The sequence below is a fragment of the Thamnophis elegans genome, chromosome 10 (genome assembly GCF_009769535.1).
Source record: "Thamnophis elegans isolate rThaEle1 chromosome 10, rThaEle1.pri, whole genome shotgun sequence".
NCBI classification, from domain to species: domain Eukaryota; kingdom Metazoa; phylum Chordata; class Lepidosauria; order Squamata; family Colubridae; genus Thamnophis; species Thamnophis elegans.
Window position 1 is genome coordinate 25,621,346 of NC_045550.1, and position 20,947 is coordinate 25,642,292.

General features: G+C 40.7%; 2 protein-coding genes across 3 annotated transcripts; one reads left to right on the forward strand and one right to left on the reverse strand.

The window, feature by feature from the left end:
* Positions 1 to 194: 194 nt before the first annotated feature.
* On the forward strand, positions 195 to 12,953 carry PI4K2A (phosphatidylinositol 4-kinase type 2 alpha). Its single transcript, XM_032224950.1, has 9 exons — positions 195 to 770; positions 6,263 to 6,463; positions 7,840 to 7,971; positions 8,058 to 8,211; positions 8,603 to 8,664; positions 10,568 to 10,667; positions 10,885 to 11,018; positions 11,129 to 11,188; positions 11,297 to 12,953. The coding sequence occupies exons 1-9, from the start codon at positions 270 to 272 to the stop codon at positions 11,456 to 11,458; spliced, it is 1,506 nt and encodes a 501-aa protein (XP_032080841.1). The 5' UTR covers positions 195 to 269; the 3' UTR covers positions 11,459 to 12,953.
* A 294-nt stretch (positions 12,954 to 13,247) lies between these two features.
* Positions 13,248 to 19,213, reverse strand: AVPI1 (arginine vasopressin induced 1). 2 transcript variants are annotated; one of them, XM_032224953.1, is made up of 3 exons: positions 18,998 to 19,213; positions 16,491 to 16,851; positions 13,248 to 15,375 (listed from the first exon to the last, which is right to left on the reverse strand). In XM_032224953.1, exons 2-3 carry the CDS (start codon positions 16,811 to 16,813, stop codon positions 15,150 to 15,152), a joined length of 549 nt encoding a protein of 182 aa, XP_032080844.1. In that variant the 5' UTR covers positions 16,814 to 16,851; positions 18,998 to 19,213; the 3' UTR covers positions 13,248 to 15,149. The 2 variants fall into 2 exon arrangements, with proteins under 2 accessions (XP_032080844.1, XP_032080843.1); XM_032224952.1 differs by having other exon boundaries at positions 18,904 to 19,213.
* Positions 19,214 to 20,947: the final 1,734 nt, after the last annotated feature.

The following is a 20,947-nucleotide window of genomic DNA, read 5'->3' on the forward strand; positions in this document are numbered from 1 at the left end:
TATTTATGCTCCATTCAAAGGCATGACTTAGCTTAAGAAGTGGGAGGCGGAACTCTACCTAACGAAGAGGCGTGTACTAGGCGGGACAAGCTTTGCGAATGGACGATGGGTTCTCCAATAGGCGTGGCTTCCGGGTACTCTGTAAACAGGGGGCGTGGCTGCAGTGTGATTCGCTGATGCTACTCTGGCGGAAACGGCAGTGGTCGCGGGCCGGCGTCAGGTGATCCGAACTGAGCGGCGTTGAGTCTGAGACCGCGGGGCCGTGGTTTATGCGTGCAAGCGCCCATCCGGGGTTAGATCAGCGCCTCGGACCGGCTCGGCCTATGGATGAAACGAGCCCGCTGGTATCTCCAGAGCGCGGTCCGGCCCCGGGATATGGGCTGCCTGGGGGTGCCGTGCGCTCCCCGCCCTGCTCCGCTGCCCCTACTATTCCCGCTGGACCGTGTCCCTGTCCCTCCCCACCGGGATCCCCCGCAGGTGGCCGCGACCGGGAGCGCCAGCCACTGTTGGATCGGGCTGGTGGTTCGGAGCGTGGAGGCTCCCGGGGGACTGTAGCAACAGCCGGGGCGACCCAGACTCAAGCTCAAGTGGGGGTCGGAGTAGGGATCGCCGCGGGTCGAGGTGAACGGGAGCACCGGAATGAATTTCCCGATGACCCAGAATTCGCCGAGGTGGTGCGACTGGCAGAGCTGGCGAGCGAACGCGGAATCTACCCTGAGCGCATCTACCAAGGTTCTAGCGGCAGCTATTTCGTCAAGGATCCGCAGGGGGTGAGAGATCGGGGCTCGGGAAATATATTCAGATCACGGGACAAGGGGAAAAAGAACAGGACGTGGTTGGTTGAATTTTTAAAATAACCGAAGGGCTGGAGAGAGGGTGCAAGGGTTGTGGGATATTTGTAGTTGCTACCCTTGTCAGTCTCTTGCTCCCCAATTCCGTATTGACTTTTGCTCACTTTTTTTCCTTCTAAGCTAGGTCTTCAGAATGAGCTGTAGTACTGGAATTGCTTCTTCTGATGCTTAAAAAAATGGCACACCCATATGCCTTTGTCATTATGGAAGATTTTATTGAATTAATAAGACCATATTTAGGAACATAGATAATGATATTTAGTGAAACAACTTTGTTGCATAGTGACATCCTTTCTGTTTGGCCCAGAAACTTTGGGAACTATGCTGAGGTATCAATGAATTTGCAATCAATAATATTAAATGTTTGGTTTGTAATTCTTTTGTTATCAGGATGAAATGTATTTTGAACAGTCTTGAGCCCTATGCTGATTAACAATTTAGAAATTATATTTAACATTGATATATACTTTCCCCCTCATCTTTAAAGGGTTAGTTTACTTTATTGACAATTTCTAGTTTTTATTGCATAAACACCACTGTAGTTCACTATCATCTTTATTCAACATATATTATATACATTGTATAATTAATAAAACAATTAATTTAGGAGAAAGGATATTTTGATGCTAATGCATATTTTTTGGTTGACATGATCAATTAACAGAACAACAGAGTTGGAAAGAACTTAGGAGGTCTTTTAGTCCAACCTCCTGCACAGGCAGGAAAACTATTTCAGATAAATACCATTTCAAATGGTTGGTCAATCTCTTCTTAAAAACTTCCAGTGCTGGAGCATTCACAACTTCTGGAGGCAAGTTGTTCACTGATTAATTGTTCTAACTCTCAGGAAATTTCTCCTTAGTTCTAGGTTGCTTCTCTCCTTGATTAGTTTCCACCCATTGCTTCTTATCCTGCCTTCAGGTGCTTTGGAAAATAGCTTGACTTCCTCCTTTTTGTGGCAGCCCCCTAGATATTAGAACACTGCTATCATGTCATCCTTTTCATTAAACTAGACATACTCAATTCCAGCAACCGTTCTTTATGTTTTAGCCTCCAGTCCTCTAATCATCTTTGTTGCTCTTCTCTGCATTCTTTCTAGAGTCTCAACAAATGTTTTTACATTGTGGCGATCAAAATTGGATGCAATATTCCAAGTGTGGTCTTACCAAGGCATTATAAAGTGGCATTATTTAATTTCTTATAATTAAGTGTTTAAGTTGGATCGGAAGTGGAAGCTTTCTAATAGTCCTGTAATGCACTATATGCTGTCTTATTCAAGTAATACTGTTGCTAGCCTTTGGTTCTATTTTACAAGTCACACATGAAGATGATCAATGTTAATGTTAGTCAGTAGGAATACAGTCCAGGTACATTCCTTTGAATTATTTTAGATTCTTAAAAATTTAATGGCTGCCTTATAGCAAAACATTGCTCTGGAGGAAAATAACTGCTAGCTGTAAGAACAACCCCTTCTTTCCTAAGTTTTCTAATCTTTTGAACAAAGCAAATCAAATCTTCAAAATTTGATTTGGATTAATTCTGCATACAGTATTGAAAATAATCTCTGCCATTCATATTTTGGGCAATACAGAGTACGTTTGGAAAAGAAAGCTGAAAGAATCAGACAAGTTTGATTTGTAGAAACAGTTGTATGAATTGCTCATTGTTCTCCTTTTCAGCTTTAAACTGAAGCAGGTTACCATTTGCCCTTTGCTTTCCAAACAACTTTTGCCATTGTTTACTCAACCAGCTTTCAAAAACCAACACAATTTATTCTTGTTTTTTCACCCATTGGTCATTGATGGCAATTAAACTACAATCTTTTCCCACCTTTTGAAACCCAGCTTTTTAGAAAAGGGGTTAAAATTCTATGAAAATGATACATCAATCCTTTTGTAGCTATTTTAGAGTGTAAGCTTGTTTTGGAGGCAGGCAGCTTCTCATCTTACTGTTCTATAAAACTTTGGGTACATGGACAATGATACATACATTCTATCAAAAGCATTGGAGAAGACAATAAGCATATTTTTGGTTATTTTTACTGCTATGAGAGTCCTTGGCAGGAGAATAATTCCCCAAGGCGTCACTGGAATTGGCATCACTCAAAGTTTAAAATCTATTTGGGTAAAGATTACACAAAGAGAAGATTTGTCTCTATTTGTGTTTCTGTATTTGCAACTGAAAGAGGTTTTAAATACTCTTGTTCTCCAATTCTCAGATTGAAGCTCACATAGTGTTTTTTTAGTTTAGAACATCTTTGAGGCTTTGGTTGTGGTTGCTGCTGCTGTTTGCGTTTCTGTTTCTCCACTTTTAGGAAACTGGGCATTTCAGTCTATGGTTCAGTTTTACATGCTGTATCATAATGTATTGAAATAAGAGGAACAATTGATCACATGGAGAATGGGATGACAAGTTTCCAATCAGCTGCAGTACATTCCTCATGCTTATATAGAACTGACTGTGTTTGTAGCCTGATGGTTCCCCTTGTGACCTATTATATCTAACTAAATTAATTTGGCTCTTTTATTCTGCATACCCAACTGCATGAAATCATATAGCATTACAAATTTTTTCATTGCTCGGAATCCAGGCTCTTCTGTTCTGCTTAAATTAATGTCCTTTCTTGTTGGATTTGTGAGATACAGCCGAGATGAATGAAACTTTTGTGTTGATTCACTTTATATCACTATAAAGGAATTAAGTCTTTGAATTTAGGACTTGGTATCTCGGTTATCTGTTCCCAGTTAGCCTTGCAAGATTAGAGTTGGGTCAGTGAAAACTGTAAGATTATGCTGTGGAATTCGTTTATGTTTGCTGCATGTGTGGGGCTACAGCTATGTTATTGTACTTATTTACTTATTTATTAGTTGTGTGTTCTATTCATTCCCTCAAATCTTAGAATGTCATACACATTATTTTCTTTTCCTCTTTTATCTTCACAATGAAAAGTCTGTGGGTTCAGTTGGATTGACCTAATTATTGCCCCAAAGGGGTAATACCCTATGGATTTATCTGTGTGAATATTTTTATCCTAAACTATTATTATTATATTTTGTCCCACCTTTTATATATATATTACTCAAGGCAGTGAACATGCCTAATAGTAGTGCCTCCTATTTCCTCATAACAAAAAATCTGTGCGGTGGGTTGTGCTGAGAAAGTGAGACTGGCCTAAAGTGATCCAGCTGGCTTTCATGCCTAAGGGAGATCTAGAACTCAGGTCTCCTGGTTTCTAGGCCACAACTTTAACCACTACACCAAACTGGTTCTCCCATCTGGCTCAGGGCAGACTTCCAAATCTAGTGTCCTCAAATATTCTGGACTATAGTCAACCATAATCTCCACAGAATGATCAGTAAATTATGCTGGCTGGAAGAAACTACTTGTACAGTAGTTAAGTATATCTGGTCTTTGCTAGATTGGGAAAGATTGATTTAGGAATATGCTTTTCTACTTGATTAGAAGTGACTTAGCTAGTATGGTATCTGTTGTGGCCCAGCAGGATCCGGTTGAGCTGCTGATGGACTCGGATAGCGAGGAACCATATGAGTCTGCCATGGAAGATGTGGAGGACCCTGGGCAGGGTTCAGACTCAGAGCAGGGACCAGAGAAGCTGGTTGGCCACCAGGAGGCGCCTGAGGCATGGAGCGGTGGGGAGGATCAAAGGCAGTTTGTCCTTGATGCTAGATTGAGAAGGGCTGAGAAACGGAAGCAGCAACTTCATAGGCAGACTCACAGAAGATGATTAAGCACAGGTGGTTGTTGATTGGCCCCTCCCAAGAGAGATTATAGATGAGGCGTTGGGAGGGGACATTTGCAGGAAACAACCGTTCGTATTAGTAGTTAAGAAAATCTATCTGTGTATTCTAGTCGTGTGTGTTCATTTGGACTATCTGCGTTCCTTCGTTTGAATTATCTGGGTTGCTGCAGAGCTACTCTATTGAACGTGAGTTGCCTGGGCCCTCAGCCAAAGGATTCGTTACCTCAGTAATTGACCAGTGGCAAACAGCCAAGCCTGTGTTCTGGTGTATTCACAGGCCGGGGGGGGGGGTCAGTTGTATTTCAGAGGCAGTCAGATCAGATAGCGCAAGGAAAGGACTAATTTTGGTAAATATTTTCAGAATATTCCATCTGAATATGCTGAAGTCTTCAATATATGGTTCTTGGCAAAAGAGGTTTTGTGATAGTAATGTTCCCATCTTCAATTTTTTGCTCTCGTTTTAATAAAAGCATTGATTATATCTGATGGACAAAATGTGTTGTGCTAACATTTACTAGTATATATAAGTCTGGTATATCAGACAGCTTATCCTGTATTTTCTCCCCTGCATTTTATTTGTAAATTGTTTCTAATGTTTCATAGAAATGGGCATAAAAAGGCTGAAGGTAGAGCTGCTGGCTTGAAGCCTTAATGACTATGCTCTATATATCCAAGGTTTAGCAAAATTATCTGCATTTTTCAGGGGTTCAACAAATCATGAGACTCAGTGAACTTTGTATAAAACAGAAGTCTTTTGTGAAAATAAAATCACTTACTATTTAAGTCTAGGTTCCCCCTGTCCCTGGCAAGCACACTCAAGACTGCTTCTTTTTATATTAGCATTCTGGAAAACTTCATAGATTTGGGAAGAGACATGAGATGAGAGATGACTAAATTGGTTTTATCCTGATCTATGTTTATCTACTGGAGTTACTGGTCTACTACTTCACAGAGTTAAAGAGCAGGAGGGAATGGAAACAAGGGATTCTCCAATTCTGGAGCAGAATATATTGAGCAGAATTCTGAAATATCAGGCAAGAGTCTAGGAAGAATATATTGTTTCTGTAAAAAGAGCTATCTTTGAAAGATAGATTTAAAAATCATTAGTTAGAACTATGTATTGCACAAGATTATTTTAAATCTGGTTATGTGTGTTTGTTTGATTTTTGTTTTTTCCTGTAGTGACTATTTTCTCTATACAGCCTCTCAATGTTTTAGACAATTCTTTATGCCACAGTTGTTTCTTTATTAGTTGAGATCAACTGTCTTGTGATATGCTCAGAGCCTTATATTAATATCCTATGTATTTTTCTATGGGAGGTGCTTTTCAGATCCCCCCCCTTTATTATGGTGACTGTGTCTTTTATTGGAGTCATGGTTTTCAACAGTGCTTTAATATTGTGATTTTATTTATGGTTAAACCATACCCAACATCCCATGTTATTTAACCTCCATATTCTACATAAAGCCTTTGCCTCTTTTTTAAAAAAAACCTTATCTCATACAAAGGAAGAGGGAGAGAGGAATTAAATTCCCTAGTCACACATTTTGGAGCTACAGGGTTATCGCCAAGCTGGGATAATTAATTTTCTGTGTTGCCTTTGCTTTATCCAGCCTATATTAGCAATATCCACTCTTCTCTTCTTTTCAGAAAATCATCGGTGTGTTCAAACCGAAGAATGAAGAACCCTATGGGCATCTGAACCCAAAGTGGACAAAATGGCTCCAAAAACTTTGCTGTCCCTGCTGTTTTGGAAGAGATTGTTTAGTTCTCAATCAAGGATATCTGTCTGAAGCTGGTGCAAGTCTTGTTGACCAAAAGCTGGAACTGAACATTGTACCTCGCACAATGGTGAGCCCATTCATAGGAGAGAGATAATCAAATGGGATTAAACTGTGGTTCATGAGGCTTGGATTAGGACCATGCCAGGTACAGAAAACCCCAGTGGCTTTTGGATTGCATTCAACTTCCAACTCCTACCTTGCTTTCCTATTGGACCTGTGACTCAGACTTATGGAAGTTGCAATTTGAAAATACCTGAAAGTTTGATTTCCCATTACTGTATTCGACATCACCAGACAGTGTCACATCTTCAGACAGTGATATTCTTTCCCCCACTCTCCTTTTAAATTTCATGTCACTTATTCCTCCAGTGAATATTTATGAATCTCAATTATATTTGGCTAGAAACAAAGGGTACATCTGAAAAAGTATCTGTTCTTTTGAAAAAAGACATTGCAGATGGGAAAAAATTGGTAGTAATGCAATACTTACTATATTTTTGGAATATAAGATGCACTGGTGTATAAGATGCATTAAGATTTTGAAGAGGCAAATTAAAAAATTTTTTTTTGAATGCTGACCTCCCCAAAACGGCCCATTTTTCTTCAAAAAAAGAGCATAAATAGCCTTTAGGAGGCTTGTAGAGTGCTCCTGGGAGGTGGGTTCCCTCCCAAAACGAGCAAAAAGCAGCCAGTTTTTTGCAAAAAAGTGCCCTGTTTTTTGTTTTAAAAAGGGCATGCGTAGCCTTTAGGATGCTCAGAGTGCTCCTGGGGCAAAAAACAGCCCATCTGTCGCTCATTTCTGCCCTCCCCGGTCCCCAGGAGCACTCTGGAAGCCTCCTAAAGGCTATGCATGGCCATTTTGGTGAAGGGGACCGGGTTTTGGGAGGCAAAAAATGCTGTATTCAGTGTATAAGACGCACCCAGATTTTCAGTCTTTTTTTTTTTAGGGAAAAAGGTGTGTTTTATACTCTGAAAAATACGGTAAGTTTTTTTTAAAGAAAAATAGTTTTACTTTGACAGTTAAGCACATGTAACAATTGGGAAAGTGGGGCCTGAGTCCTTTCCTGAAATCAGCTTGAGAAAATGTCTCAAACAGGCCACTCCTTAGTTCACATAAAATCAAATGAGGGAGGGGAGAAGCGCATTCAGACTTTTAAGATTTAGGCCCATATGGCATTGGTTTCTTGATTTGGTCTACCTTACAGAGCTGACATATGTGTTATAGTATGTACACTTGACACCAATCTCTAATTTCTCATTCTCCATTGTTGTTATTATTTGTTTTCAAACCATTTAACATCTACGGTTCAACCAGATGATTAGAACTGGTTCTAGACAGACAGGCCTGGATATGCTTAGGTTTATGCAATTATGACTTTGTTCTTTAAATGGGGATGGCTAGTATAGATGAGAAACTGATTATGAATTTACAATTTCTTCAAGGTGGTGCACTTGGCCAGTGAAACATTTAACTACAGTGCCATTGACAGAGTGAAGTCCCGGGGCAAGCGTCTGGCCTTGGAAAAAGTGCCAAAGGTTGGGCAGAGATTTCATCGAATTGGTCTGCCACCAAAGGTAGGGGATATTGATAAAGGAGTAAAGCATTGGATATTGTTCTTTGGTATGTTGCTCTTCTTAAGGTATTTGCTTCTTATTCTCAGGTGGGTTCCTTCCAGCTTTTTGTGGAAGGCTATAAGGATGCAGATTACTGGTTGCGGCGCTTTGAGTCTGAGCCTCTTCCAGAAAAGAGTAACCATCAATTGTTGCTACAGTTTGAGAGATTGGTGGTGCTGGACTATATTATACGCAATACTGGTAGGTTCTGCCTTTTCCTTGCTCTTGACATGGAATGCTGATTAAGGTTATTCATATTGAAAATGCTTGTTCAGTGTATACACTCTCCAGTATGCCTACTTAATTTTTTGTCCAATCAAGGCATTGTTCCATATATCTCAGTATTGCTGAAATGAACTAGCTACAGCTTTCCAGAATTTCAAACCGGACTCTTTTCCAGCCATTTCTGAAGATCTTAAGGTCTGGAACTGGGTTCTTTGGGCTGGAAAACATAGGACCTTCTTCCTACTTCATATTCAAGTCATGCCATATTCCAGTAATTTTTTCATCCCATAATATTGGGATGTGAGGTTTGTTATGTGTGGTGAGATACTTCTCTATTTTCCATCTGTGCATTTCTATTTCTTTGCAGATAGGGGTAATGACAACTGGCTGATCAAGTGTGATTGCCCCCTGGACAGTACAAGTATGCAGGTGAGTAGGGCCCAGTTGGGGCTCTGACAACTCCATATGAATCAATCATTTAGAGAATAAGGGGCTCTCAGAGACTTGCATATAACGTTGTATGGAACAGATCTAGGGAAGTGGCTCAAACACCAGAGATCCAGATTAATCAAGTATACTAGAGATATACATATGATAAAAAATACTTAGATATGTCATGTGAACTGTATAGAAATATACTTAAAGCTAACTCTAATATTTCTATACAGTTCACATGACATATCTAAGTATTTTTTATCATATATACATCTCTAGTATACTTGCAGAGGGGATATAAAACAGAGGTAGGTTAAATTATGTTGACATGGTTTAAGAGCCATGATGGTGCAGTGGTTAGAATGCAGTACTGCAGGCTACTTCTGCTGACTGCCAGCAGTTTGGCAGTTCAATTTTCATCAGTTTATATCCCCACTGCAAAGGTGCAAAGGGGAGCCAGGCACTGCTATGCATGGACTCCATGGTGTTACAGACATTATTAATGCACTTTCCTATGTTGCCCCCTATAAAACCAAGATGCCACAAAGTGCTATTGCTGAATTGCCAAAGAAAGGTCTAGCAAATCCTAGATCTCTATATCCATATACTTGTTAGGTCAGTAAAATGTGGACCCAGATTGTTGGGGGCAATATGCTGACTCTGTAAACTGCTTAGAGAGTTCTGTAAAGCATTGTGAAACAATATATAAGTCTAAGTCAGTGTTTCTCAACCTTGGCAACTTGAAGATGTCCGGACTTAAGATTTAAGATTTAATTTATTTGTATGCCGCCCTTCTCCGGGAGGGACTCAGGGCGGCGAACAACTCAAAAGGGGAAAGGGGATACAAACACAATACACGTAATTAAAATACACAAGAGTCATACAGCCATACAAGTCGAGAGGGGAGGGGAACTCATCAACCCCAGGCCTGCCGGCACAGCCAGGTTTTGACGGCTTTCCGGAAGGCCTGGAGAGGGGTAAGGGTCCGAATCTCCGCGGGGAGTTCATTCCAAAGGGCCGGAGCTGCAACAGAGAAGGCCCTCCCCCGGGTGGTAGCCAGATGGCATTGGCTGGTAGACGGAACCCGGAGGAGGCCGACCCTGTGCGATCTAACGGGTCTGTGGGAGGTAATTGGCAGCAGGCGGTCTCTCAAGTACCCAGGTCCAATACCATGAAGGGCTTTATAAGTTACGACTAGCACTTTGAAGCGTATCCGGAGACCGATCGGTAACCAGTGCAGCTCGCGGAGGATAGGTGTAACATGGGTGTACCGAGGTGCACCCACAATCGCTCGTACGGCTGCATTCTGGACGAGTTGTAGTCTCCGAATACTCTTCAAAGGCTGCCCCATGTAGAGCGCATTGCAGTAGTCCAGTCTTGAGGTCACGAGGGCATGAGTGACTGTCGCGAGTGCCTCCCGGTTCAGGTAGGGGCGCAACTGGTGCACCAGGCGAACCTGGGCAAATGCCCCCCTGGTCACAGCCGACAGGTGATGTTCTAAGGTCAGCTGTGGGTCCAGGAGGACTCCCAAGTTGCGCGCCCTGTCTGAGGGGCGTAAATTTTCACCCCCCAGCCTGAGTGATGGAATACTGGCCAAATTCTTGGGAGGGAAACACAACAGCCGCTCGGTCTTGTCTGGATTGAGTACAAGCTTGTTAACTCCCATCCAGACCAGGCATTCGCTGGCTGGGGAATTCTGGGAGTTGAAGTCCAGACATCTTCAAGTTGCCAAGGTTGAGGAACACTGGTCTAAGTGCTATTGCTATGGTTAGTATTCCATTGTGATGGTTGTGGGGCAATGAATCTTCTGGAATTATGCATTATCTCTTCAACTAATGGGCAGTGATTGCTGGGATTTGTATCATTTCCTGATGCAACATTTTCTGTTTTCTTGTAGGACTCAGAATGGGTTGTAGTCAAGGAGCCTATAATTAAACTGGCAGCCATTGACAATGGTTTGGCTTTCCCTCTTAAGCATCCAGACTCTTGGAGAGCATGTAAGTACTCCAAATAAGAGAAGCCATACAAGTTTATTTCTATGTTTTTTTTCTCAGTATAGATGTTTGTGAAGGGCTAATTTCTTGATGTTTCTTTAATAAGTCCGAGGTGTTAAGTCCTGAAGTATTTCCTTTGTACTTGAATCTATGCTACCCTTATTGCTAGTCTGGCTTTATGAGCCTAATTTTTGCCTTCTGTTTGTTCTTCCTTCACAAGATCCTTTCTATTGGGCATGGCTGCCACAGGCCAAAGTGCCATTCTCTCAAGAGATCAAGGATCTTATTCTGCCAAAGATTTCAGACCCTAATTTTGTCAAAGATCTAGAAGAAGATCTCTATGAACTCTTCAAGGTAACCACAAGAGCAACTTAATATTGGAATGTTAGGCACCCATTTTTCTCTAAGGAGCAGTGAAGTAGATGTCACACCTATCCTAATTAGATATACTATTTCTTTTATAGAAAGATCCAGGTTTCGACCGAGGCCAATTTCATAAGCAGATTGCAGTAATGCGTGGTCAGGTATGTACTTAGTCCCATTGGAGAGATGGAAACTGTGTTGGGCATTGGGCAATTTTTACCATTTATACATTACTTTGGTATTCAGTTTTTTTTTCCTTTTATTCCTAGATCCTGAACTTGATGCAAGCCCTGAAAGATGGGAAGAGCCCTCTTAACTTGGTCCAGATGCCTCCTGTTATTGTAGAGACTGCTCGCTCCCATCAACGCTCTGCCAGTGAATCATATACACAAAGCTTCCAGAGCCGCAGGCCCTTCTTTACCTGGTGGTAGCAGTTGCCTCTATTCTCAGTGAAGAACTTACAGGGGGCACCATTTGAGAGCAGGCAACCAACCCTCCAGACTGAGGTTACCTGCTGTAGATGGTCGGGAATGTAAGCAGGGTCAATCTCAACTTTGCACGTTCCCTGTGAGAAACAAGGGGTGTTCATTGGTCTGATTGCTGCTGCCCTCTTTGGGCTGGACATGTCTTATCATCAGCCCAAGCATGACAGCATTTCCTAGCAGGAGCCTGCATGCCATGCCCTTTTGTCTCAAGATATCCTTCTAATGTTTATTTGGATGGACGTCTCATAAGGTCTCCTACAAGGAAGGGCTGGTGGTGAGGGGATAATCCAAATTGGATGGAAGCACTTCACTGTGTATCACTGCCAGCCTTGTTCCTTCCTTCCTTGTTGCACATTTATTATTCCTGTTGAAAGCAGGTTTTCCTACCCCACTGGATTTGCTGTTTCTCTTATCCTATGGAGAAGCTCCTAGGGTGTATGCCTTGGGGCTGTTCAATAGGAAATGTGGCTATAATCAGAATTTAATCTGATATAAAGTAATTTATTGAGGATTGGAACAAAGCCAAACGTAACAGCTTCAATTCCACTTAGGATAAATAGTAAGCAGACAGATTCTGCAAGACAACCATAGAGCAAAAATTAAGCAGTGTGCTTCCCATTCTTCATATGTGGCTAGGACCAAGGGCCTCAGATACTAGTTTTTAATTTGGTTTTAAATTATCCATCCCAAGCTCGTACATTCATGCTCCACATAGTCCTAGAGCAAGCGAATAAGAGGTTATATACCTACCACTATTATCTTGGGTTAGCATTTTGGACACATTTATAGTATTCCCAAGAGTAAGCAATAGCTGTCTCTCATTTCTAGAAATGCTGGCTGATTTAGGAGAGAAGAGAGGCTATTCCAGAGGCAATGGTGTGGAAGTTCCATTGGGCTGGTTTGAGCATTGACAATCTGTAGGGGGAGGGAAGTGGGGAGGGAAATTCTCTATGGATGCTGACATGGGGAGATGTCCTCTACAGGGCTGTAGAGAATTGTAAGAGGAAGGTAGAATTTCTACCATATCAAGATGATGTTCTATGTACAGTGGAACGATAGAGTGATTGCTGCTTCTCACAGGCTACTGTACTGAACTTCTGGCAACAAGAACTTATTTGAAATTTTCCATATAAGTTTCCCAGTTGGCTATTTGGCTGCTTCCCAGACCGACAAGAAGAGACCTTTTACTAATTCCAGCTTCCTGCCTCTTCTAAATAAAATCCTGATATGCTGAATGTAGGACCTCTTTTTCTCTGGTGTTGCTGGCTCAAGAGACAGCTTCCTGCATTTTGCTAGAAGTGGCAGGCAGAAGCTGGCACTTGGAAATACTTTACATTTTTGCCAGTCCGAACTGAAATGTATTGTTCTTATGCACTACAGAAATGTATGTAATATATTTAAATCAATGCAACTCTCTTCATAACAGATCTGCTGTTACAGAGTCAGTCTCTTGTGTGTGTTTGTCTTCTGGAGTTAATAAGAACTAGATCTTCTTCCCCCTTCACTAACCTCAAACCATGCAGTAGAGCTGCAACTGTGCCTTGACATAATGACGGACTTTTATTTACCATACAGATTATTGTCGTCTACAATGCCTGCATTGTCAGAAAGTCCCTCCTTATTGTTCTTGTTTTATTTGTAAAGTATGATTGCAGGACCTGGTTTATGTTGGAGCTGCTACAACATGGATAAATTTCCTCCTTTCCCGTATTTTAATCATTTATCATTGTTGCCCGATTAGAACTGACTTAATTATTACATGTTCTATGCTGAAAGCATTGCATGTGTGCAATGACTGAAAATCAATTTTTCAAATTCAATATTAAAATATGGAGTGGGATTACAGGATTATATTCCAGAGTTGTAGGGAAACCATTACATTTAGGCTTAGGGTGATACAAAATTGTATATTGTCTCCTGGGAACTGTTGTGCCTTATTTTTTCCTATGCTGCTGTTTAATTTGGCCTTGACACACTTCCAAATGTTGATTTAGTAATGTTCAGAAACAATTGCAGAGGTGAAGTAAGTAGTAGTGTAACTTTTTGCCCATTGGAAGTCAGACCTTCCTGTCAGTGCTTGAATGGCAATATGACATAATTGTTCCTTGGCAGCTGTCAATCGTGTCCATGAAGTGAAAAAGCAGCTAAGTGTATCATGCTGTCCTGCAGCTGCTTATAACTGGTTCACATATTACTCTAGGGCCAGGTCAGCGCTTTTCAGACTACAGCAAATTATCTCAAATTGGGTAAATGTGGTTTTTCTTTGGTAATGACACACGAACCTATTACCTAATCACAACAGGGACATTTAAATTAAAGTATTTACCTATGTTGGATAAAAAAGATTCTCTGATAAACAGTTTTGTGTAACGAAAGAAAAAAAATTAGGAGGGCACTGCTCTAGGCTAGAATATAGTTGGATCCTTGGTAGTTCAAGCAGGCTACAGAAACTGAATTATCTTTTTATGTGCCAGGTTATCATGGTTTATTTGCAAAGGCATAGTAGGCTATATGAAGATAGCATCAAGGGTATGATAATCTGGGTTAATATATTGACTGAATCTAATTATATACAAAGTCAAATGATTCCCTAAGGCTTAGTTGGAGAAGGTAATAATTTATCAAACGTGAGTGTTGCCTGACTCCCAATGACGCCAGATGGCTCACAATTAAACAACTTACAGTAAAATTGATAAAAGATGGCAAGCTTGACAGACAAGATTGAATGAAACAATGGGTTCTCTCATGCTAAAGACCTCATTTTTATATATCTTATACATATTATGAACCTATGAATATAGATGTGGATTTAATAGAATTTCTGTGGTGCTTTTTCTGCAATTGTAGGGAAAAGGTACCTGCCTTTAGAATATTTGTGTGCATTTGTGGCAGTGGGAAAGCATTTAGTTCTATCTGCAATGAGTTAGCAAACATGTTCAGAAACTTGCTGTACTTACTAAAACCTTTTATTTAAATAAACCTTGCCAGTTCAATGTTCAAAGCAAAGGTAAGCAGCTTGCAGTTCTAAAATTGATGTAGTCCTTTTCATATACGGCATACTGCCAACAAATGATTCCAGGCCTTTGGTAGGGCAGACTCTTTTCTCTGACACACTGCTGAGCAAAAACTGTTGAAGCTGGTGATGTGAGGGAATGTGGCCTCCTACATCGTGATATCATAAAGCTATTACGCTAAGGCCAATATGTTTTCATAGGCTGGACAAATGCACACAATGCATAATCACCAAATTGGTTTCTCTGAAACAATTTGTAAAAGTAGATCAGGTGATGGAAGATAAATACAGAAGCAGTTATTAACAGTGTTTACCTACACCACCTCTGAATAGTGGTAAGTTTGCATATGTGGAATAATGAAAAGTAATTTCTTCGGCATTCTGATTGTAAATTTTTCAAAAGATCTCTTGGGAGAAAACAGTTATGTACTACAGAGACATTTGGACTCTTTTATTCAGAGACATCTTTAGACAGGAAGCTTTATTAAATATAAACCATAAATAGTCAAAATACGTAGTGTTTGTGCTTTGACATAAACTGATCAAGTCTAAATTAGCAAACCAAAGTGCTTTAGAGCAAAATAATTTTTCAATTTTTTTTCTGCTGTTACCTGCAATCATTTGTCAGACATTCTCCCTTTGAGGCTTCTCCAGGCTAGTCTGATTACACTCGGCTACAACCATTGGCATAAGATCACAATCATTTTTCATTGTGTACGTAGCCACATCCATCTCTTTTTCCTTCTTCCTAGATTGGGAAGCAATGTAGTGGCCACTTCCATCTGCTATCTCTTTCTGTCTCTTCTTACTGTCACCATCAAGAGCAGTAGATGTATCACAATCTTCAATCCTGTGGGTCAACAAAAGTCTCATTAAGGATTGCATTATATTCCTTTTTCTTAGAAGCAGACAATCAAGAAATAAGGAATAGGGAGCAAAGCATTGTGATGCTAGTTTGCTAATGTAACAAAAAAATTATACAGCTGCTCTTCAACTCAATATCCTCTTGCTATGTTAGCAGAAGAATATATTCTCCAGATGTTTTAGACTACAGCCATAATTTGTCATGGATCATGCTGCTTAGAACTGATGGAAAATAAAATCCAAATAATCTCTCAATGTCAGTCTACTATTGATTTACAGTATGTTATTTAGCCATGATGGATATATTCTGTGCTTTAACAACCCTTAACAATAGGAAGGGAGAATAAAGAATTTGCCCAGGGTTGCCTATAGCGAGCCCAGATGGCAACAAAATGAGAAAATGAAATGTTTGTAATATTATGATGCAAGCACTGTCCCTTACATAATTAATTGCACATCACGTCCAAAAGGTAGAGGTTATCTTGAAATATCATGACACATTTGATCATTTCATCTTCTCTCCCACTGCAGTTTCCTATAACTTTGTTTCTTCTGATCTGCAATATTATAAATTATTCACCTACCTATTTCGCTATATGAGCTAAAATCTGTTTTCCATTTCTGAAAACCCGAGAAAAATCAATTCTACATAAATTTGGTTATATTGTAATATCCATGAATATCATTTAACAAAAGGTACTTCAAGACTGGAAACCTTTTAAAGAAACTTCCCAATACATGCTTTTATTACTGTTTAATAATTATACAATACCAATTGTATTAGAAATATATTACAATTGAATGGTTCACAGTTCACAATTAAATAGTTCAGCAGCTAACTAAGGGTACCTCTAAATACATGCCAGAACAACAGTTTCAATTTAAAAAACCCAAGCTAAATAAATTCTTACCTTCCTTCCTAAAAAAAGATGTACAGTACATTAATCAACTGTGAACGGAATAAAAATATGTTCACACTCTTAGCTGAAAGCAACTGAAGAAGTTTCTGGGAAAGGGAATAGAGCCTACAAATTCTGTTTCCAGTACCAGCAATCTAAGTAAAATTAAAAAGCGGTATAAGAGCAAATTTCAAAATCATACCTTAAGTGATTGAAGTGCTGTAGCTCTAGCAATCTGGTACTACTGCCCTTTCCAGATAGAGGCTTCCCATTGGCTTGCAGCTTCAGTTTTCTCTGTCTTCTGTGGAGCTGTTGTAAGGCCCGAGTAATGCATTGGCTTTCTGCACGCTCCCAAATTAGCTGGGCTCGTTCTTCTGCTTGCATATCCCCACTGCTACGGAAGAGACGACGTAACTGCAGTAAGCCCACCCCCTGGAAAATATTGGCAGATGCTCTCTTTCTAGCACATGATTTAGCGATTTGATTCTGTGGCAAATCACGGGTAATAGAGGCTGGAGTTCCCATGGTGCTAGGATCTCTCCATATTGTAGCTAATGGTGGTTCTGTAGAAAGGACAAAACCAGGAAGAAGCAGATTGGTTAACTGGTCCTGACAGCAGTTCCTCTTTCCTATCATAACCTGGGTCTGTGGAAGCACGCATAGATGTTTAAGAGCCTTAATCTGAGGTACCTACATTTTGGGATCACAGGTCAGAACTAAATTTCCTTATAACACAGTTCATCCTAATTGCTCCCAGATGATGATTCCTCAGAACAGAGGAATCATTTTAGTCATTAAGTCTTAACTCTCTGCTCTATGCAAGAATCCAAATTAAAATATCCATGGCAGACTCCTTTCTCTACCATTGTGGTTATTCAGTTATGCAATATTTCAAGAATGTTAATTCAGAGCTTTTCATTGTTTAAGACTAAAGGCACTGACATTCAGATATTGCAGCTTAATGTGAAAACTGTATGGTAATTCATGTATAGTAGTAGATAGAATATGTATTGTCAAGTCAGGACTTGCACATTTACTCAATTAGCAGGAAACATGAGCTCCAGGTTATTCCACTTAAACTGGTATGAGTACCAGGGTGGATCCATTTGGGGTAGGAAGTTTTCTTAGTCAACAACAGGACATTTTTTTTCTCCATCAGCCTTTCAGGTTCTGACATGCCTTGTGTTTGACAAAGCCTAGTAACAACAGCTACAATTTCCTATGAAAACCCTTACCTATCCAGATGCCCAAAAAGTACGTAAGAAAAGTGAGCAACACATGACGGACCAACAGCAATTTGAACTGGAGTATTTGCCAAACTGGCAGATTAGATCAATGAGGCACTTCAATTAATCCACCAATCTGACTGAAAGGGTATGTGTGTGTGCTAACACTAATGTCTCAGGGGGGTCCTTGGTGCTTTCTGAGTTTGCTTCTTTTCTTGCAGACATTTCATTACCCTAACTAGGTAATATCATCAGTGCTGCTAAGTCTCCTTACTAGCACTGATGATGAAAGGTCTGCAAGAAAACAAGCAAAGTCAGAAAGCACCAGGGACCCCACATTTCATCCCTGAGCTAAAAATATTCTCCTTTATTGGTACTACTAATGTCTCCGTTCTCACGAGGGTAAAAGCACATCCTTTTACAATGCCGAACACTGTTATTTATTCTATAATATCAGAGTTTGAGGACACTCGTATTTAGAAGGGTCCTGAATTCCAGAGGGAGATAGGTTTTTTAAGGTTTGAGAATACATTGAGACCCAGAGAAGTTTGAGAACACATCCAAGTCACAATGAGCCATATATAAGACTTAAACTTGGGGTTGAATAACAATCAGTGTTTACTCTTTGATCAAAGTTTAAAGCCATGATGGTCAGTTGTTCTCAAGGTACCCCAAGGATATGCAGGGAAGAATTACCCTTCAGAGAAGGTGTAAGCTCCTTTTCATTCAGTTAGAGACATCCTAGAATAACATCCTGGCTTTACAATACTCCTCATTAGCCTTATCAGCATTATCTCTTTCCTCTGTTCCCATTTGGCCCCCTGTTGTGAAGGGCACAGATCAAAGGTGAGATACCTTCTTAGGTGGAAGGGGGGACATAACAAAGGTGTCAGTTTTACAGCTCTTTACAGCTCCATTCCGGGATAAATTCTATGCCCATAGATTGCAGATTGGTAAGAGTTCAAATGGCAAGGATCTGACATTTGCCAGACACCTTACAAATACAAGGCATAATATATGTGTGTTACAGAAAACAAATGTTTCTACTAAAACCAACAAGTTTGTATCCTTATTACTATTCTCCTTCAGTTTGAAATATACAATTCTGTAGCCTCTCAGTCGAATGGGCCTTCACTGAATTCTCTCCGATATTCGCAAGTGTCAGCAAACCATTAATATATAAGTAGGACTCTCTGCGAGTCATTAAATCCACTGAGTAATACAGGGCAAGTCCCTCGCTTCAGAGAACCCCACCCCTCACGAGCGCTCTGGATTCTTTGGAGATACGCAGCAGCCGGAATCCGCCTAACTAAAATAAATTTCAGCAGGTTTGTCTGAATTATTGCTAGAAAACCTTCGGACGTCTTTTGGGCGGCCATAAGGAATCACCTTTCTCCCCTCCCTTCTCCATCCCGTCCAGAATTTTAGAACGGCGGGCGAGGCTGAAGGGCGAGGCCTTCAAGCTCTGCAGGCACTCACGGACCTGGCGTCTGCCGTTCTGCTGGGGGTCGCCGGCCCCTCAAAGGCTCTCGAAGATCCGCCAGAGTTGCCCGAGCTCAGGGAAGCTTTAACCTCCCTTCTCAAACCGACCTCCGGCCATTCATACTCGGCTCCTGCGGCAATACGTTTGGCCAATGAAGAGAAACGACCGTTTGCGTCTCAGCCAATCCCTTCCGCGGCCCTCTTCTCCAAAGGCCGAAGAGGCTGCCGTGATCTAGCCAATCAATTGTGGACGAGGGAGGGACGGCGAGGCCTCTTTTGCAACCACGTGGCAGGCAGGATTATTGACGTCAGGAGGAAGGAAGTTTTTTAGCCTGCAGGGTGCGAGGACGTCGTTGACTAGAAGTTCGGTTTTGGTAGGGCGTGTGTTTTTGTGCTCAGCTCCTGCACAGACACACTTACCTCGGGCCGCCATCCAATATAAACAGACGGCTGCCCTGTAGCTGTATAGCAGAGATCTTCAAACTTGGCAACTTTAAGACGTGCGGACTTCAACTCCCAGAATTCTCCAGCCGGAGAATTCTGGGAGTTGAAGTCCGCACGTCTTAAAGTTGCCAAGTTTGAAGACCTCTGCTGTATAGTGTCATAGTCATGGGCGATTTTTATTCATTCATTCATTTATTGAATTTATATGCCGCCCATCTCGCTATCGAAAGCAACTTTGGACAGTTTACCATTTTTCTTCCACACCGCTTCTCGACTTCCTTGCGGTTTCTGTCCATTGGCTTTGCGTTAAAGCCCTTCTGCCCTTTTCACACAAAAGGGTTACTTGGTAGAAAGCCATCAGCCTCTCTGTCAGAGAAGCAATAATTTGTATGCCGAAGTCTGGCTAACCCAGCACCATGATAGCTTGATTCTTCCCCATACCGGCAGAAGAGAATATTTGTAGCTCAGGGTTCAACTTTGTGCTCTCCTAGTTTGGTGATTTCCTTACAGACGTTTCATTACCCAAATGAGGTAACATTGTCAGTGCTAATAGGGAGTGTGGTTTGCTCTTATTTTTATATACTAGGCTAGTGGCTTGTCCTGTTAGTGTTAGTAATCTTTTGGTTCCTTGATTAGGCTGTTTACTATTAGCTTGCTTGTCTGCATTTGTAATTCCTTCATTGGGGTATTGTTTACTCCTTGACTGTTGGTCTGGTGTTAATTTTGAAGTTAATCTCTGCTCTTATGGGTGTGGTTTGCTGGTTGGAAAAGTGTTTTGGTGGGTTTTTCTTTCCTTTTTGGCTTTTTGATTGTCTCTTTTGAGAACTATGCACATTGTTTATCTTGTATATAAATGATTGCAAATGGAATGTGAAAATTGAATAAAATATATTTCCTACGAAAAAAAAAAAAAAAAAAAAAAAAAAAAAAGAGTCAAAACAGATTTGATGGTACATATTCAGTCATGACCTATAATACACATGCAGCACATAATTTTTTTTTGGTTTGCAAGAGCATATAAAAACCAAAATTAAGTTATAATGACACAAAGAATTGTAGAAAGTTAAAACCCACCCCTCTGCTAGAAAAATGAAATATCCTAGGAGATATTGAAAAAGCAGAATATTACATTTCCCTGGATCAGAAATGGAGAAACATGTTTTTAGGCAGGAAACAGACTCACTCTTAATAGCCCCCACTTTCTTAATGAGCCACTAAAATGCCCCAACCAGTCTATTCTACATAACAATGTGTTTTCCCCTTTAGCTCCAAGGTGATGGGATTAAGGCATGATAGTATTAGCCTTCCACAGAAACTCACCACATGGCATCTGGAAATTCAAACTTGGCCCCATGGGAGTCTGACAACCAATCAGAATACACTTCTTACAGAAAGAACAAGAAACAGAGAGGTGGGGCCGAACAGAGTATAAAAAACCCAGCAAGCCCCTTCCTCTTTCTTCTTCTTCACCCAAAATTGAAGCATGTGATCCCCTTTTCTGTTCAGG

What these genes read in the sequence shown, in the direction of transcription:
- PI4K2A (XM_032224950.1), top strand. Translation starts at nt 270, where the DNA reads ATGCGTGCAAGCGCCCATCCGGGGTTAGATCAGCGCCTCGGACCGGCT. An exon ending in ACATTGTACCTCGCACAATG is followed by an intron (nt 6,464 to 7,839) that starts GTGAGCCCATTC and finishes AATTTCTTCAAG; the next exon opens with GTGGTGCACTTGGCCAGTGA. An exon ending in CTATATTATACGCAATACTG is followed by an intron (nt 8,212 to 8,602) that starts GTAGGTTCTGCC and finishes ATTTCTTTGCAG; the next exon opens with ATAGGGGTAATGACAACTGG.
- AVPI1 (XM_032224952.1), bottom strand. Translation starts at nt 18,925, where the DNA reads ATGGAGAAGGGAGGGGAGAAAG. An exon ending in GGAGAAGGGAGGGGAGAAAG is followed by an intron (nt 16,852 to 18,903) that starts GTGATTCCTTAT and finishes TCCTTTCTACAG; the next exon opens with AACCACCATTAGCTACAATA. An exon ending in CAGCACTTCAATCACTTAAG is followed by an intron (nt 15,376 to 16,490) that starts GTATGATTTTGA and finishes GTTGACCCACAG; the next exon opens with GATTGAAGATTGTGATACAT.